Source organism: Sardina pilchardus, chromosome 4 (genome assembly GCF_963854185.1).
Source record: "Sardina pilchardus chromosome 4, fSarPil1.1, whole genome shotgun sequence".
NCBI classification, from domain to species: domain Eukaryota; kingdom Metazoa; phylum Chordata; class Actinopteri; order Clupeiformes; family Clupeidae; genus Sardina; species Sardina pilchardus.
Genome location: NC_084997.1, coordinates 36606395 through 36626233, shown reverse-complemented (window position 1 = coordinate 36626233; position 19839 = coordinate 36606395). Strand labels below are relative to the sequence as shown.

The window sequence follows — 19839 nt, the reverse complement described above, 5'->3', positions numbered from 1 at the left end:
TTGTTTGTTTTTTTGTGAGAGTTAAAGGTATACTATGCAACGTTTTTCAGTTAATCAATTCGTTCCATACTGTTGTATATGATTAAATGAGTCATTACCGGTCGAACGGTGATTTTTTTGGCCGCTCTAGTGGTCTGTAGCGGTAAAACCACACTTGCAACTTCAGGAGACACCGGGCACGCACCCATGCTCTACTCCAGGAAGTGTCATGTAAAGTCTCATGAAAAGGCACGGCAGACTGACCGATTGAGGAGTTTTGTCAAATATACACGCTAAAGCTGTAGGGGAAGCTCTGCAGAGAAATATACAAGCATAAAACGAGCGAAAATGAAAAGTGAAAGCGAAACCGGCGATGAAATCGCCAATCCTGCATAGTATACCTTTAAGTTCTTTCTGTGTTCATGAATATGAATAACCCATGAGAACGAGTGGAATTTGCCCTTCTCTGCTGTCTATAATAGATGTTTAGGCTATGGGTCCTGCTCAAAACATGCAGGACAGAACTTGTTATGTCTGTGTGGGCTGTCATAACACAACATGGCCAATGAGGTGATATTTTTCAGCAAAGCCCAACCTCAAGCCATGCATACAGACAGAGGAAGTGAAACCGTGCAGTGTGATCTGCCCGCTGTCTTATGTTAAGGAATAGTGGTTTGATACTGCTGGGATGTTTTGAATGAGTTTTTGAGTTTTATAGATAGGGCATGTTAACATTCACTGAGCTGCAGGTGTAGAGGGGGCAGAGACAAAAAATATATACTGTAATTCAGAGATGAGCACTAAAATAACAGACAGCTCTTTAGTGAGTGTGGATCTTTGTTGACTTTTTGTAGAAAAGCATGCCCTATCTGGATGGACTGGTTGTGAGATGATGTGCCTGTAGAGGAACAAACTTATCCTTGAATCATCTCTAGCATTGGAAGAGGTAAGACCAAGTCTCTTACCAACGCTTACAGTCACTGGGAAAATTATTCCCAGGTCCCATGATCACACCATCAGCCCCATTTTAATTAGCAGAGTTTTTGAATATTGACCAAACTATGAAATCTAATAGCTATTCGTACTTAAAATGTTTAGGTAGTAGGCCTATAACTCAGTGTTTGCATTATGTTGGTTATTTTGATTTTGCCTTTTGAGATTACTGGCAGCAGGGAGAAATGAACAGCATGTGTGATTACTTGCCTAAAATGAGTGTAATGTTGAGGTGGAAAAGTAAACATGTTCATTTAAATAAAATAAACTACTGGAATTGCTGAAGTTTTGCCACACAGTGAAGTTAGTTAGTTAACCTTACTTGACCTGTTAGTTAGTTAAACTTAGTTGAAAAAATGATGCAAACTGATTGCCTTGAAATTACAGACTAATCTGTGAATTAATTAATTGCAAGTTGTGCAATGAAATACTTACTTAGTGTCTTAGCATTTTTAACCATTTCTAAAACTATTAATACTTATAGCAAAACACTCACTGAGATTGCAAACTGTATAGTAAAATCCACTGCTCAGCACTCTTTTTGCGGAACTGTAAACACATCACATTTTACGCTTTGCACTTCTGATTAGACTCAAACTGCAGTTTGCTGTTTTTGTACTTGTACTTGAACATAAAGTTTAATCTAATCTCATCTAAACTCTCAACTGGAAGTAAGGAAGGTAGAATAGTAATGATCAATAAGTTTGTCAGCATCCAGGTATTGCCATAACATGTTGCTCTGAAAACTTTTTTTGCACATAAATCTAGGATTGTATCAACCAAAATGAAGTGGTAGTGGCTCATGGATTAAAAGTAGTATCCCAGTAAAGCAGTGTTTGACAATGTGACCCTCATCTGGTTAGATATTTTAGGCATGTGCGTGACAATGTTTCCTGGAACGTGACAAAAGATATGACTTAGTTATGCAATACATTTGCATAATGGACATCACATTGCATTTCTACAGCACTTTTTTGATAAAATCAATATGCTTGACAATGAGTGTAGGGGTGCTGTGTGTGTGTGTGTGTGTGTGTGTGTGTGTGTGTGTGTGTGTGTGTGTGTACCGCAATACCACAGATATTGTATGTAGCACCCACTTGGGTGATGCAGCCATTATGCACCAGAGAGTTCACCACACATCAGCTTGAGGTGGAGAGTGAGGGACTGAATGAGCCAATTACATGGGGATATGATTAGGGGGCCAGGCTGAATGAGTCAGGTTGGGAATTTAGCGAGGACATCAGTGAACCCCCTCTTTTGCAATAAGTGCTATGGGATCTTTAATGACCACAGTGAGTCAAGACCTCTGTTTAAACTTGATAAAAGGACATCAAAGATTATAACAAAATGAATGGAATAGCTGTGGCATGGGGCCTTTAATGATCAAATCCTTGAGATCTTTAATCACCCAATCGGAACACATGGAACCGGTTATGTGGCCCTGCCTGTTTGTTTCCGGTAGAGTCAGGTGTGTTTGAACTTGCCTGTCATGCTCGTAGCTCGTAGCCTATTGGCATACTGTACATTGACAAAGTCAGACTTGTTTCCACTTTGTACTGCTTGACACGTTCAGTTGTGACTTTTTGAATGCATGTCTGATACAGTATTTAGGAGATGTAACAGGCAGGTCAGCATAGTTTATCTGTTGACTGTATGTTATGGCATGTCTTGTAGGCAGAGAAAAAGCTGTTGCTCTCAATCAGTGTCCACTTAATCATGAATCAGTGTACTGATGACAGAATAGATTATGGCGAGACACTACAGGTGAATAAGGTAAAATGTTAAAATAAAAGATATCACATGGAACCTCAGTTGATTACTTACACAAGTATGAGGAAAAAATATATTTTTAGTATTACAAGTTTTTGAAAAGTGTATGTTATAGCTCAAATCGTGAAAAATCACCGCCCTCTGACTAATCTTACTGAATAGTGATCAATCAATTATCTTGAAAAACGAAGTCATCTCACATGTGAGAATCTGTCATAGCATCTACTGGAGCAAATCCGCCTCTTTTGTTACAGTCATACACAGAAGTATAATACAAGGCCCATTAAAAATGATGGAGATTATCTTGGCTATAGTTACTGATGTTGCAAGTTGGGTTTTATGCTTAAGTTTTAGGTGTATTGAGAATTGGCTGATACCTAGGCTTGTCTGCCTTCTTCAGAGCCCCACCAGCTGATGACCTCCCTTCTCCCTTGACCATGTGTGTCTTTTGATTTATTAATGCAGTAATCAAGTTGGTCCAGATGCTTGTTCAGCACATACCAAGGCCCAAGGGCGTTTGCAGAAAGTGGCAGACACAGAAACATTACAACAAGTGCAGTAGTGCAATGTTTTCACCTGCCGTGTCTCGCGTGTCCCACAGACAAATAGGCTCTGAAGGTTTGCAAAGTGATATCATGCTCCCTCCCTTTACTATATAGTACAAAAATACAGTATTTTAGTCAGACACATGGTGTCCCTTATGTCATTTGTAGTTTATTTTGATAAAATTAGGATATTATATATTTTAAAAAAAAAACACACATTTTAATGCACAATGTTTTTGTCCATCTTTAAAGTTAACATTTGATTGCTTGAGCTTAAGCTAAATGCAGGGAAAAAATAAATTTGTTTCTTTTGTTTATAAGACTTTGGTGAACAAGTCTTCAGTATACGGAACATAAGAGAGCCTCCGTGATCAGGAATCACAAAGAGTCACAGTGTTCAGGAATGTGAAGCCACACACCCATCTCAAACAAGTAAAACAAGTTATTTTTTTTCCGTTCTGTCACTGATGAGTTGATTTACTGGGTTCACTGCCAACCTTGCAACCTTGGGACTATTATAATTCGCCCAATGTACTGCCAGGGAAACTAAGCAAAGTGAAGCAATGGCCAATCATATTACTGTAGCAAAGGCCCATCCCAGGCATGCAACACTTCTGAAACTGTATAGAGCCTAGATTCTCACTGGCAGGTATGTTTTCCCACAGAGAGGTAACAGAAAAAGGATGTCCGATATAAACACCTAATTACTGATTAGGAGCAGCTGATGAGAGAAGAGGCTGAATCCACAGATGCAGTGCGTGGGATTCCAGCAATACTGATATGTTGAACTGTCCTTCCTGAAAAGTGAAACTTTCTATTCAGACAGGGGATTGTACAGGGAGAGATAACTACCTGAATAGGAATTCTGTTTATGGTAGAACAGTGATCCTGTTTTCCTGTCATGGAGTCACAGTGTCTATACATTCTGTCTATAGCAGTGTCCAGTCTGCAGTAGCCTGTGGGTTGTTTGGTTCTCTAAGAAGCGGAGGGGTGGGGTAAGTGAACCCAGTAACAAGTGATTATGCATGTGTGGGGATATAGAAAATACTATAAAATACAACAGCTACTTGAAATGTTTAGTAAGTAAAACACATTTTTCTCCCGGCCCACTTATTTGTAAAGATATCACAAATTAATTCCTACTGAAAGTCAATCATAAGTTAAACTAACAAAAGGTTATATTGTTTTTCTGTAATTTATGGTGATGCATTACACAATCAAGTAGATGACTATTCAGAACACACTAATGTTTCGGGTAGACCAACAGAGTGCTGAATTACACACTGAATGTGCTTCACATTGAAGGGACAACCTCACGAGGCAACACCAATATGGTTGATATACAGCTGCCATTATGTACCAGAAGGCACGCCATCTTGTGGTGGAGGTGAATGAATTAATGTGCTGATTTCATTGGGAAATGATTAGATGGCAAGTTTGAGTGAGGTACGTTTGGAATTTGGAATTCATCACGATTCCAACAGCAACTCATTTTCCAAGGAGGTCTCCCATTCAAATACTATTCAAGCCTGCATAGTTTCAGTAATTTAGCAGAAACCGTAGGTGCGTCTTGGCATAGCTTCTGGCTACAGATCTACGCTGTGTGCAACTATGTTAGTATTTGTTCTACTCACAGGTGTTACCTAGTTGATGGTGTGATGCATCAACATAAATTACACAACAACAGTATATTTATCCTTGATTGTGTCACATTGTTAAATGTTGTGTTTTAAGGGCTGTGGCATTCTGGAAATGCATTGTAGGAAATGTCACCTTAGTTAGCTGAACTGTGATATTAGTTAGCACAACTTCAATACCCGCATTGTGTTTCATAAACATACAGTGGTACATACAACAAATATTTAAATGTATACGTATTTAAATATATAAGTATTCAAACCTTTTCTTATGACATTTGTAACTGACCTCTGGTGCATCATACTTCTATTAATGGTCCTTGAGATGCCATTACAACTTGATTAGAGTCCACCTGTACCTAAGATAATTCATTGGTCATTATGAAGAGAGGTAAACATATCTTTATATGAGGTCTCACAGTTGATGGTGTATGTCAGAGTGAAAACCAAGCCACAAGGTCGAGAAAATTGTCCGTAGACCTGCGAGACAGGGTTGTGTGAGGGCTTCAGTAAGGTTTTATTAGGGATATCTTTAAGAATATGTTGACTGGGGCTGTGGCAGAGCTTCCCATTTTCTGATTATACTGTATATCATTGCAAGCAAGTGTAGCAGCCCTAGTGCTGCATTCACGTGCTATGGAAAAGATGATATTTTCCATTTGTGACCTGGTAGTTACCAGTGTGTTGTGTTCAAGTGCTTTGTTGACGTACTGTTTGGAAATTAGCAAATTACCTGTCACTCATCACTAGCTAACATAATAGCTCTGGGTAGGTAATACCAAACCATAACAGCTTTTTACACTGAGTGTCAAAGCATTATATTACAATTGTCAATGACACAACATTGTATAGGCTGCAAAAAATATCTGCTAACAGTGGCAAAAAATGTTTAGTAGTAAACAATGCTATCATTCACAACTCTTCCGTTGCTCTCCGCCATGTTGAAAATGTCAAAGGTTATCTCATCTCGGCAACTCGTCCATCAAAATATTCTACGAGTTGCCCAGTGGAAAATACCACATGAGATGGTGTTCATGTGCATTTTTGACCTCGGCTTTTGGTATTTACCATAATTACCATAGCACATGAAGGCACCAAAAGTCCATGCCCCGTTAGTTAGCTCGGCAGTGCCCTTCTGAGTGGCTCTGGGCAATTGGAGGTGAGCCAATCAGTACGTGGGAGCGGCTATAAAGTTTTAGCTTTTATTTTGAAGGCTGATGTCGTAGCTACCTGACTCCAGCCTTCACCGTTCCCTGTATTGGCTTTTCCTCTGGCCGGTTCTGTGTGTCCACTGACTTCTTGGACTGCAGCTAGAACATGGGCGTTCATAACTGACCACATCTGAGCGATCTCGGGTGTAACAGGGAGCGGCAACATCAAGGCATCTTGGTTCCAGTTCGAACGCTACTGTTTTGTTTTGTCTGTTTCATTCTGTTTCTTAAATTGGCTGTGTTTACCCACCACGAACTCCGCCCCAGTTGATTAACTGAAGTGACGACAGGTGTGTTCCTGGTTGCTTACCGAGTGCCTACGCAGGGCCGGCCCTAGCCAATTTGGCGCCCTAGGCAAGATTTTAGGTAGCGCCCCCTTGCATCACAGTAAATTACACTGCTAGTGTACATACACTCACAAGACACTGAGCTTTGTCTTGAACATTCTCATATGAAAATAAAGCAAAGCACATTCAAACTACATAGAAAGCCTTAAAGAAACAAATACAACAAATAGTGAACTGAACATATGAAAAACAATATAAATAGCTTAGAGGGGTTACCAGGTTGTCACTTGTCATCTTTGGGAGGCAACAAAAAATGGGTGCAAAAGGTATCAGCACAATCATTTAGTGCAGGCCCCTTGACAGACACATGGGGCCAATAGCCTATAGTACATAGGCTATAACATGTGACAGTTGTTGAACCAGGTGAATAGATATAACAGTATGCCTATAGGTTTCCCAGTGCCATTTGTACTGGTGTTGTAGACTGATAACTCACATTCAATACAATAATAGTTACTTACATAATCATAGATAATGGGTAGGCTATCTATCTATGAAAATGAAAATAGATAGGCCTAAATACATGATAATAATTGTAATGTGTCACAATTTAAAAATGATATCAAGTTAAGAATTGTAATACTTTCTTGATTTGATTGTAGAGCCCCCCACCACACCAGTGGAAGACATTAAGGCACGTAATCCCCCAACACACTATAATATGTTTGTATCTCAAACATTTTGAAATTATTTATACATACACATTTATACATACAGTATAAATTAAAGGAACCGTATGTAGGATTTTGGCCAAAACGAGTACTGCAATTACTTTCAAAATACTGTAGAGCGGTGAATCGCCTCCCCCTCCCCTCTGAGTCACGGTTGCCAGCTAGCTGCAGCAGGAACGTAGCAGCAAGTGCTGTTTTCCTCAGCATAATGACAGAGAAGTGAACTCACTTTGATAATGCATTGCTAACGTTAGCAATGACTACTAGCTGCTTTTATTTCCCAAACAATTCCTTAGCCTACCTTTTCAATTCAATGACCCACCTCCTCCATATGGCCAACATAACGTTACTTTGCCGGCCCTGTGCCTAGTTGCATTGCATAATTTGTTCAACTGTCATGAATAGGCTATTTAAAATGTCCATTTACAGTAGCCTACAAGTAAGTTAGCCAAACTGATGAATCTTTACCTGTCCAGGAGCAAATTAACAACACTGACGTCTGTCTTCAAATTCTTCTCCGTTTACAGCCGTCTCAATCTCCTAAATCCTTGTTTTATTTAGACGTATTTCGGATTCATAACAAGGTCTTTTAGGTTCCATAACGGTAGACATTTTTTATCCAACACGTTTGTAGCTGCAGCTGTCTATGGTGGTAACTAGCATAGCTGGCAACCCGGATGGCAAAATACTACTGACTTCGTGATTCGTAGATAAGTGTAGGGCGGCGCATCAAACCAAAACACTACATAACAACATCAACATCAGTTGAGGGCTGCAACTTCACTTTTAAATGAAAATATCTTGGCCGGACTACTGTTGTCAGTGATATAAGTAGGCTATTTGAAATTAGCATGATTTCTAAATGTCTAGTGACATATCAGGGCCATTTTATGATTAATTGAAATACATTTCCTACATACGGTTCCTTTAACTATTTCATATTGATTTTTATTTGACTTGAATTTGACACGATTGTCATATCAACTTATATTTATCTTTTATGTCATTACACTGTAGGTCGAATTCAGTGCCTGTCACTTTAAGAAGAGACTACTGTACAGTAGTACTGTAGGCTAATTAGGCTTTAGCCATGGTTTTCGACTAGTCTAAAATAGGCATAATGCATAGGAATATCTGGAAGCAATGGTTATGTTTTCGATGTCATTCTATATCGTTTAAATACAGTGGGTATAGTAAGTATTCACACCCATGCTAAAGTTGACTAAAAAGAGGAATATAAAATCATCTTTTGAGAATTGATTGTAATGCCTTAATTCAAAAAATGAGTAAAAATCAAACCGCTAAGGACACAACTTTTCTTTGTGATTGAAGAATGTATCGTAAATAGATAAATGTTCTTCCTTAAATACAGGTTGCATAAGTAATGGAACCCTATGTTAAATTCCCATAGGAGCAGGAGGATTTTTAATATGTTTTTATTTTTAAAGGCCAGCTATTTTATGGATCCAGGATATTATGCATCCTGATAAAGTTCCCTTGGCCTTTGAAATTAAAATAGCCCCACATCATCACATACCCTTCACCATAGCTAGAGATTGGCATGGTGCTTTTTCCAGTTAGCCTATTAGCCTGTTTGATTTGCATTGAGCTCAATGAGCATCAAACAGGCTAATAGGCTAACTGGAAAAAGCACCATGCCAATCTCTAGCTATGGTGAAGAGTATGTGATGATGTGGGGCTATTTTAATTTCAAAGGCCAAGGGAACTTTATCAGGATGCATAATATCCTGGATCCATAAAATAGCTGGCCTTTAAAAATAAAAACATATTAAAAATCCTCCTGCTCCTATGGGAATTTAACATAGGGTTCCATTACTTATGCAACCTGTATTTAAGGAAGAACATTTATCTATTTACGATACATTCTTCAATCACAAAGAAAAGTTGTGTCCTTAGCGGTTTGATTTTTACTCATTTTTTGAATTAAGGCATTACAATCAATTCTCAAAAGATGATTTTATATTCCTCTTTTTAGTCAACTTTAGCATGGGTGTGAATACTTACTATACCCACTGTAAATGTTCAAAACCAAGTAGAAATGTGCTGCAATTTAAAAACTGGATTAATCAGGAATGGCTTATTGTACAAATGAATGCTTCATATCCTCGTATTTGGTAAGGTCTGTCATTTATTTTGATATATGGTTTGTCATGTAGGCTATTGAGAGATTCCACTGAGAGTAACAGATGGAATGCAAATGATTTCATTTCATATAGCCTAAATTCACATTGGTTTTCTCGCGAACCGTTTATTATATCAACTAGTATTTAATACCATCGGCAAGCTAAGACCATGCTCTGTCAGGTGATATTTATATGCTATCATTGTGATAAGAACTTCGTGAGCAATTCAACACAGAAGAATGGGTGTGCATTTCGCATTTTTTTGGCCGTCGCAGTAATGTGCAGAATGTTTTACATTTCATGTAGCATTCACGTTGGTTTTTCTTGCGAAACGTTTATCACAGCAACTAGTAGCCTAGGCCTACATAATACCATAGGAAAGCTAAAATCGTGCTCTGTCACGCCTGTGACTAGAACTTTCTGAGCAATCCGACAGAGAAGTTTTTCGCCCGTCACAGGTAATATCTCAGGGAAGGTGGCGGGGGCGCCTTAGGAAAGAAGGCTATTATTACTAGTAGGTACTTAGTAGGCTTTGCTATGCAGTGCAATTCATGTGGGCTTATTAAGACATTGTAATATCAGTTTGAAGAATAGTGGAAGTTACACTTTTTTCACCTCCATTTCTGGCGCTCCCTGGATGTGCGGCGCCCTTAGCATTTGCCTATACTGCCTAAGTGGCGGGCGGCCCTGTGCCTACGTATTCAGTCCGGTTGGAGGCTATTCTTTAATTATTTACACTGTGTGTTGTAATTGTCACCAAAGATCCTTAAATATTGACTCCGCTTTAACCCTCTCTGTTGTCACCATAAGCTGTGGAGTGATTCTATGCTAACGTTCTGTTTGCCGTGACAACTCAGTGCATTTGGAGTGCTGCTATTTATTCACAAGTGTCTCATTCCCTGAATAGCCACCTCTGCTGACTTTAGCGAACCCACACTGGAGAGTATTATACTGACTTTAGCGAACCCACACTGGAGAGAACTCACTCCCTATGTTTTTAAATGATAATAAAGAAGAGTTTATTTTTGGACACACGCCTCTCTGGTTTTCTGTGACCCCGAACCTGTGTTGCCTGGTAGTAACCAGTCTCAGAGAATTCACATTCTGAGGGGAAGGGCCTCAGATGGCATAGTCGACATGTTGCAATGTAAAGCAAACTATCCACTTTGCCACACAAGCAAGGAAAAGGAAGTCATGAAATAAAAGAGAGTGTGAATGAGGAGAGGAAATGTATGGAGGAAATATGTGGTTGCTTTTACTAACTCTGTTACACTCTCTGTTTCAGAAGAGCAAATGGCAGCAAGGAATACAACTGAGGGTATGCACAAAAACTGATCTGGACAATTTATTTACTTGTTTATTTATTCAACATTATTTCATTGTTTAGTTTTCTTTCTTTTTCTTCCTTTTTGGTTTAAGACTGTAAACAGTTATCAGCAACATTATTGTGTATCAATAAAGTATATCTATCTATCTACTCTAATCTAAGAGAAACAAAAGCAGATCTGAAAGCCAACAACATGCTCTTTTCTTTGCCCACAGTTTTTGATCTGGTCTCAACGGATCCAGTGTATTTTTCTCCTCGTGATGACGTCACACTGCCCTGCCACCTCTCTCCTGAAACCAATGCTGTTGCCATGGAGATTAGATGGTTCAAGTGGAGAGAATGTATCTACCTGTATAGGAGTGGTCATGTGATAGAGGGGAGGGGCTATGAGGGCAGAGTGAGTGTGGACCCCCAGCAGCTGCAGAGAGGAGACGTGTCTCTCACACTGAGGGAGAGCAGAAAGGCAGACTGGGGACAGTACATATGCCAAGTTATCAGAGGAGAAGACAAAAAGGAGGGATACATTGAGTTGCTTAGTAAGTGATCTTTGTCTCTGATGAAAGATTAAAGAGCTCTGTTTTCCACCGACTAAGAACCTGCTCCAGTGCCATTCGCAAACCGATATCTGAACCGTTCAGAGCCGGGTTTCCCAGATTTGTTAAGAAGCTCTTAAGTGTTAAAAACGTCTTAGGAACACTCTAAGAACGTTCTAAGAATGCCCCTAAGAAATTTTTAGCACTTAAGAGCTTCTTAATGAATCAAACAAAACACTGTTCCGAATTTGGCACCTTGGTTCGGAATTTAAGCCAGAAAATATTTGTTTTTCTCTGCAAACCAGAGTGGGCATATCATTCTGCATTCAGAGGGGAGAAGGCTAAAAGCTTAAGCTATCCATATCAACTAACCATGAGTAAACAAACTACGGTAAAGTTGGGGAGATTCACAAGATTTGAGGTTTACGATTCAATAAATGATAGGCAAAACATTTGTATTACACAATAAGCAGCTCCATCTAACTGTAGTAGGGTAGACAACAAGCTACAACATCATTTTCGCCCGAATGAATAAATAAAATGCATCCCTGTGAGCATTCTGCTTTCAGCCGAGTGTCAAGGGACCATCTACAAAGTGCAAAAACGAAAGTGGCTAAAAAGATGGATTTTAATAGCTTTACTGTTACTGAACCTAATGCTTTCGAAATCACTCCACACATCTATGCACAGATACATTTGATAGACATCCATGGCGCCCAATGAACAGATCAGGGGCCTCATTTATAAACGATGCGTACGCACAAAAGAATGCGTACGCCTCGTTCTACGCAAGCTTTGGTATTTATAAAAAGTGAACTTGACGGGAAAATGTGCGCACCTCCACGCAAGCTCTGACCCATGCGTACGTACAAAAAAGGGAAAAGCAGAAACTGCGACCTCAGGAGGAAACAGGTACAACGACCCGAAATTGGTTCAATAATTGAAGTTTAACACAAGCATAACATCGCGCAATGACGCGCATCAATGACATAACTGCCTTAACCTAATCCTGTTTAAAATCTAAAACGTGGTTGATTGTTGTTTCGTGCGCCCGTCAAAAATTCCATCTTATTTGATGCGAGAAAGACATGCTGATAGGCTATGCCTATGTTTGTTTTGTTAATTATCCACTTATGGCTTTCATGCATGTTTTGTTATTTGTCAATAATCAAGGCTCAAACATGTTGCTTGTTAGCTTGCAAATGGTAGGCTATATACAGTAAGTGCTGACTTGCATCGGCTTTCTTGCCACTGGCTGAATCGAGAACTGGCTGACCGGACTGGAATAGCCAACCTTCAGCCGAATTTTGCCAGACGTGTTAGGAGGTGTAACTGCTTCATCACCAAACTTCATCAACTTTCCTTACATGGTGAACAGGCAAATAAAAACGCAGTCTAATTTCCCAAATGTGATCCGTGCTATTGACTGCAATCATATTGCTATAAGACCACCGACTGAAAATAAATGTGCCTTTGTTAACAGGAAGCATTTTCATTCCCTCAATGTCCAAGTTATATGTGACACGGACATTTTGCTCACAAATGTTGGCCTGATTCATATTGAGACATAGCCTACTGTAGCAGCGTTGGGCGCAGACTGAATGCTGGAGCTGTGCGCGATGGTGGCTTCTACTGTAGGTGCGGGCGAATCGTGTTTAAATCCTGTGTGTAAATCCTAAAAGAATTTGTAGCAATTTTTCGATCATTTCTAAACATTCACCCTTTACTCATTCAAGTTATGTTGTAGGTGACAGTGGATATCCGCTGAAACGGTGGCTGCTCACGCCATTTATGAACCCACAAACAGTCAATGAAGTTGCGTTTTTTGTCTTTCCCGCTGTTTTTGGCCTGTAGTTCACAGACATCAATATTCATTAAGGGCGTTTCGCTGAATATTTATAAGCAATTATGGGTGTGTCTTTAGGTACGCACAGGTGCCGCAAATGTAGGGTAGAGCTTGATTTATAAAGGGAAATTGGCGTGGAACGTGCGTGCGCATGGTTTTATAAATCAGAATATTTCTGTGCGCACGCACTTTCTGAGTTTTGAGCGCACGCCATCTTCTGGCGTACATCCTGCGCAAAGTTTTATAAATGAGGCCCCTGGGCATTTTTTTTCAAATACCAGACCACGGCTAGGAAAAGCCAACAAGGCAGCGCAGATCTGGCACAGTAGAGCTATGCTGTCACACATTGTGAATTGCAGATGCATGGATTGATTTTGGAAGTTAGCCTCAAAGATTGAAGCTATTCATTTTTCCACAATAAAAAGAATAAGAAAAACAGGCTGATTCAGAGTTTCCAAAATGAGACAGTGTAGTATGTTCACAAGAAGACCCCCAGATGTGTGAAGTGACTTTGGAAGAGCTAGACTCATCAACATTGACATGACTGCATTATTCGCATGATAGCAATCCATTATAAATAGGATGAGCAAGATTCCAAAGTAAGCAGGTGTATTACGACCATAGGAAGACTCAACATGTTTAAAGTGATTTCAGAAGTAGCAGACACTAAGAGTTCAGCTAATGAATTTCCCCCAATGAAAATTAATGAAAAATAGGCTGAGCAAGATTTTTGCAGCAGTTGTAGTAGACCCTAAACGTGTGGAGTACTTTTTGAAGCAATGGGCCCAAAAACAGTGTATTGCATTTTTTTATAAGAACACAAATCATTTAAAATAGGCTTGGCCAGCTTTTCCATAGTTAGCTAGTTTAGTATGTTGATAGGGAGGACAGATGTGCAGACTGCCTTGTGGAAGCGCTAGGCCCAATAACAGTGGAGCTATTGACTTGTTTCCCCCAATACAAATATATTACAACTAGAAAAGCACTTAGAGAACGCAGACCTCATAACCGTCTCCTGGATCCAGACAGTGATACGGAGCACTCCCAAAATCTAATCATTTCTTTCTTGGTAAATTTCAGACCTTCCCTAGAAATGTCATTGAATTCCATCCTTAAAGGTATACTATGCAGGATTGGCGATTTCACTTTTCATTTTCGCTCGTTTTATGCTTGCATATTTCTCTGCAGAGCTTCCCCTACAGCTTTAGCGTGTATATTTGACAAAACTCCTCAATCGGTCAGTCTGCCGTGCCTTTTCATGAGACTTTACATGACACTTCCTGGAGTAGAGCATGGGTGCGTGCCCGGTGTCTCCTGAAGTTGCAAGTGTGGTTTTACCGCTACAGACCACTAGAGCGGCCAAAAAAATCACCGTTCGACCGGTAATGACTCATTTAATCATATACAACAGTATGGAACGAATTGATTAACTGAAAAACGTTGCATAGTATACCTTTAACTTTTTGAGTTATCTTGCGAACAAACAGACAGACAGACAGACAGACAAACCCCGATGAAAGCATAACCTCCTTGGCGGAGGTAAATATTTCAAGCCAGCCTATACATAATTAGCAGGTGTAGTATGTTGATAAGTTGGCCCTTAACATGTGGAGTCATTTTGGAAGCAAACTCAGTAAAAGTGAAGCTATTGATTTTTTTTCTGCAATAAAAATTCATTACAAATTGGCTGAGCAAGAAAAAAAAAATAATGAAAAATAAGCTCAGTCCGATTTTCAAAAATAGACATACTGTACAGTATGTAGTATGTTGATAGCGAGAGCCTAGATATTCGCTGATGATGGAAAAACGCCTATATAGCCCAGGCTACACACTGCTATCACATAAGTTGTAGCCAGTTGCAAAATACTGTAACTGTTACAACAGATACTCTGTGAATGCACATTGTACTTCACGACAGATGCCTCAATTGCTGTTTTCTGTTCATAGTATTGCCTAAGCCTGTTCATAGTTTACCCCTGTGCTTTCAATTTAGAGCCTTAAATATTTAAGAGCAAGAGGGCAATGGGAAAGGAGCCAACTGTCGTTTTTCATATTAATAATACACTTTGGACTGGATTTGTTCACATAGTGCTGCTCAATTTCACCTATTTCTTTTTAATGGATGTAATTATATATTGGATAAGACCAGGACTGAAGTGAGTTTACATTTGGTCTGATTAATGGTTTCTTTTCTTCCTTTTTTTCTGTAGATCGGCGGTATGGTAAGTACATACCAGAAAGAAGTTGCTGTATGTATTTCTTTAGGAGGGAGGGGGGTTATCGTGTGGTAAGTTGATGGGCCTTATTTTGGCGATCAGATATGCTTGGTCACCAGTGTGAAGCTACAATTTTACCAAAGATTTTGGGTGTAGGCATGCAGCCCAAATTCAATGGGTGAATTGTTCAAAATGTTATTATTTCTTTCAATTAACCAGAGGTTTTGGCCATGACATGCAATAAACCAATCAGACCTCATCTCCCATTCTCTTTAAAGGGGCCCTTCACTCATTTGAATTAAGCTTTGTATCATTAGCAATCTAATCATATTTTTTAAAGAGGACATAGAATGGATGAATTGAGTATCCCAGCTAACAATTTCTGGTTAGGAGAACGTTTTTAGAACGTTTTTTTCCTGGTTAGGAAAACGTTGCCTGAAAGTTGCGAAAGTTGCCACAAGGTTCCCCAGGAAAGTTTTCTTGACGAAAATACAACGTTTTTTTCTGGTTGTTTATTTTGGTTAGCAGAACGTTCTCCTACCCTTTAGGGAACTTTACACTTTGTTGCTGGGAGGTTAGGGGAACGTTAATGCAACCAAATATAGTAAAGGGGGAAAAAATATGTACTGTAGAATTATCGTGACATCGAGGCATGGCTCCGCTGTACACTTGCCGTCTGCGGCGACAGCCTATCTGCAACCTGGGAGAGCGAACGTCTGATGACTAAGGCAATGACAATATACCACACGCATGTTAATTCACTTACCATTAGCTGCTTGCTGAACTGCGACGAATACGGCTTGTTACCATGAATTTGTGTCAGCTAAGTATTTAAATGCGGTTAGGTCTAATACTTTCTTGTCTACGGTGTCTTTTCCTATAATAAACGATTAGTCAGATCAAAACATAAGCAGAGCAGGCGCTAGCCTAACACACTATTTCATTGAAAACTGGCTGTTTTTATTGCATCGTATGCCATTAAAAGTCCTCGGTTCAGAATTATGATGGATTTTGGTTTATTTTGTTTTAAATTGGGACTGGGAATTGTGGGATAGGCTGAGTGAACAGCACAGTAGGCTATAACTTGGACTACGTGTTAATATAAAACAATTCTCCCCGGGAACATTGTGCTGTTTAAGATGCAGTCTCAACGTTTGAGAAAGAATTCATTGGAGTCCTCATCATCATATTTTCATAACAAATAAAGCTTTAAAAACATGAATGCATTTCAGGTGCCACTCTAATCGATTATGGATTAATCCAACACTATTCGTCAGATTAGTTAGCATGAAATCGTTGTGTGCCTGCCTGGGACTATGGCTAGCTAGCTCTTCCACCCGGTTTACCCTGTACAGTGTTTTGTAAAAGGCAAAGCCTGTTGGACTTAATGGAACAAGTGCATGGAGAACGATGTGAAGAATGTGATCGATACCATACAGCCAGCCTACGTGAGTAACTTTATCTCTGTGTTATCCAAATGTCTTAAAGTTAGCGAGGTTGAGTCTGCTAAAACACCAACACCCCAGAACTCACGGACCTGAGATGGAAGTTTCTCAACCTAGCTTCTTCTCGCGCTGGCCCCTTTAGCTGACGGGCTGGCTCTGGTCGGCCGAATATCAATCCAACAGAGGGGGGAAGAATAGAATAGGGTATATGTCGATTTTGCAACAAATTATTCCGACTTTGCAGTGTGGCTGCTGGCCGTGTTCAATTGGAAACTCATAGAAACTCTGGGGCGATTTTCATCAACAATAATCAACCCCACGCACATAACCAGAGAATACCGATATGGTTATACAAATAAGATACCAAAAAACAACTACGTAGCAACGTTGTGTGAAAAGAGAAATGCAACCAGAATATAACGTTTTTTTCTTTAGTTGTAATAACGTTCGGGAAACTTTGATAACCTGGAGCTAACGTTCTCTCCAGGGTATTAGAAGGTTACTGATAAACTAACCAGAGGAGAACCAGCGGCTAACGTTATTTGCTTGCTGGGATTCAACCAAAATATAACGTTTCTTTTTTTAGTTGTAAAAACGTTAGGGGAACGTTATTTGTTTTAACAACCTGGAGATAACGTTCTCTAAACGCTATTAGTAGGTTGCTGAAAACGAACCATAGGGGAACCAAAAGCTAACGTTAGTGAAAGTTAGCAGAACGTTAATTGTTTGCTGGGATTGTGCTGTGTTCTCTGATATGAACATAGTATATATTCAACTTTATAAAAAAAAAAACTCAATTGCAATTTACCAAGCCCTATTAAAATCTTACTGTATGTGTAGGCTGGGTATTGAAATGGTCCTTTTGACTAAATGGCGCCCTCTTTGGCAACCACTATTGAACTTCAATGGCTTTGCGATATTTGACCTCACACGTAGGCTTTGTTCTAATTCACCCATTTTTTATTGGCTATTTATAAATTCAAGATTTCCATATGAAGGAGGACACAACCATGCCTCATGTTCATTACTATAAGTATATATACTTTTTTGATCCTGTGAGGGAAATTCAGTCTCTGCATTTAACCGAATAAGGGCATGTTCACACTAGGATTTTTTTTTAAGCTAAGCTAAGACTTTTGAAGTTTGCTAAGACTTTTGAAGTTTGAACCTGGAAAACAACGGTGTTGGCTCCATATAAGTAAAAAGAACATTCAAAAGTGTTAAGTAGTTTTATTACAAATTGGAAAAAAGTCAGACTAAATGGGTCATTTAAGTCCCTTTCCCACATAACTTCTAGAAGTTACCCGGACATACAGTATATTTACCCGGATAGAGGCACGACATGGACGTTTCCCACATGAGCTTTATGTCCGAGTGAGATACGGGTAATTGTGTTCACACTAGACCCGAGTAGGAGCCGCGAGGGGTGGGGCAATGTCAGCACTTGCAGGGGGAGGGAGATGACGCTAAATAAATGCGTTGTTGTGCTGTGTTGCCTGGATGATGCGAACTTACATCAGATCCAAAACATCATGAAACAACAGAAGTAGTTAGCTTGCTAGTCAGCGGGAGCTAGCATAGAGGAAAAAATAGCTAACGCCAGGACCACAGGCTATAAACAAAGCTCTACTTCAACCAATATTTAAGGATCTTTGCTTCAACCCTCTCTGGTATAAACATCCAACATAACAAATTAATAGAAAATAATGACACACCTGGAAAATATAAACAGCACACAGAGGTCTGAGGCTCCTTCCCAACTTCTACAAAAAGCAACAATGCTAAATAACAGCGACGTTAACTATTAGCTGTTAATTGCTAACCACTAACAGCTAGTTGCAAGCTAATCGACAACACTTCAAGCTATTCACGTTTGCAAGGATAATCCTGCCTGTCCCGCAACAAACACAACAACGTGATTGCAGTTTAAATTTTTATTGTACGTACACAACAAAATGTCACTGTTTTCTGTACTCCGCAATGTTTATCGTTACCATGGCAATTTGTACTTTCTGCCTCGTGCTGCAAGCAGGCTGCAAGGGCGCATTTCTATACGTCATCGGTACGCCCCCCATCTCTACCCAGAACTGTGCCGGCTGCGTTCCCACCTAAGCGCACCCGGGTAACATCTAGTAGTACTAGGGGGCTAGTAGGATGAGTTCCGGGTAAGAAAATACCCGAGTTTTGCGTTCCCACATACAGCCGACCGTTTGATATCCGTTTGACATCCGGATGTCTCGCTCATGTGGGAAAGGGACTTGTGTGAGTGGCTCTTTCAAATGCAAATTAAGGTGAATGGGCCTTTTGAATGGACCAGCTGCAGGTGAGAGGACTGAAATCCTAGGATTTTCTTTTATTGTTTTTACAAAGTGCCATTGGTACATCATCTTCTAAAACATATACAGTCTTGGTTGAAATTGTTGGTACCCATTAGTGATGCGCGGGTTAAGGATTTTTTAACCCCGCACCAACCCAACCCATCGTGACAGCCAATCCGCCCCGCCCGACCCGCAAAATTACGCTCTGATTTTTAACCCAACCCGACCCAACCCGCGAAATGGGAGAGAAAATAAAAAAAAGATACCAACGAGTCTACGTTGTGATTTGCCACAGAAAACCACATTGTATCCTAGGAACTATTAACGAGGGATTTTGCTCACCTTACTGCTACAGTACTGCTGTTTGATTGTCCCAAACTTTTATGCCAGCCTTGGCATTCACAGAATCTCAATCATGGAACGGCAAAATGTTCCAAACAACATGTTTTTACTCTTGAAATACAGAGGGAAAACAACCTCAACATTTTAAACGTGTATACGTAGGCTACATATCCCCTCTTCTTGCTCTCCATTTCCACCTCACACACACGCACACACAACAGGCGGCCACAGCCGGCCACATGATAAAGCCCGAGAACATCAGTGGCGAATGCTGCTCTTTGGAAAAGGATAAGCTCTGATAAAAATGGTCAATTATTAAATTAATATTATTAAGGTGCTATATTTAAAATTCAAGTTAACATTAGCATAATATAGACAAGCTACACAGTTTATTTAGCGAGCTATGCTGCTACAACTTAGTCTAAATACACAACGGAAACAAAAGCAACAAACTCTGTAACTCCATATTACGGGTTTATTTAGGCTAACCCTAGCCTTATCGCACCCCTGAA

General features: G+C 39.8%; 1 protein-coding gene across 3 annotated transcripts; it reads left to right on the top strand.

Moving 5' to 3' along the window:
• The first annotated feature begins 603 nt into the window (after positions 1-603).
• Positions 604-15715, top strand: LOC134079187 (butyrophilin subfamily 1 member A1-like). Of its 3 annotated transcripts, none has more exons than XR_009938888.1 (4): positions 604-925; positions 10586-10618; positions 10843-11163; positions 15217-15715. XR_009938888.1 is itself a non-coding variant. In XM_062535384.1 (4 exons), exons 2-4 carry the CDS (start codon positions 10594-10596, stop codon positions 15300-15302), a joined length of 432 nt encoding a protein of 143 aa, XP_062391368.1. In that variant the 5' UTR covers positions 3940-4044; positions 10586-10593; the 3' UTR covers positions 15303-15715. The 3 variants fall into 3 exon arrangements, 1 of the variants encoding a protein (XP_062391368.1); XM_062535384.1 differs by lacking the exon at positions 604-925 and adding an exon at positions 3940-4044; XR_009938889.1 differs by lacking the exon at positions 604-925 and adding an exon at positions 4064-4285.
• Positions 15716-19839: the final 4124 nt, after the last annotated feature.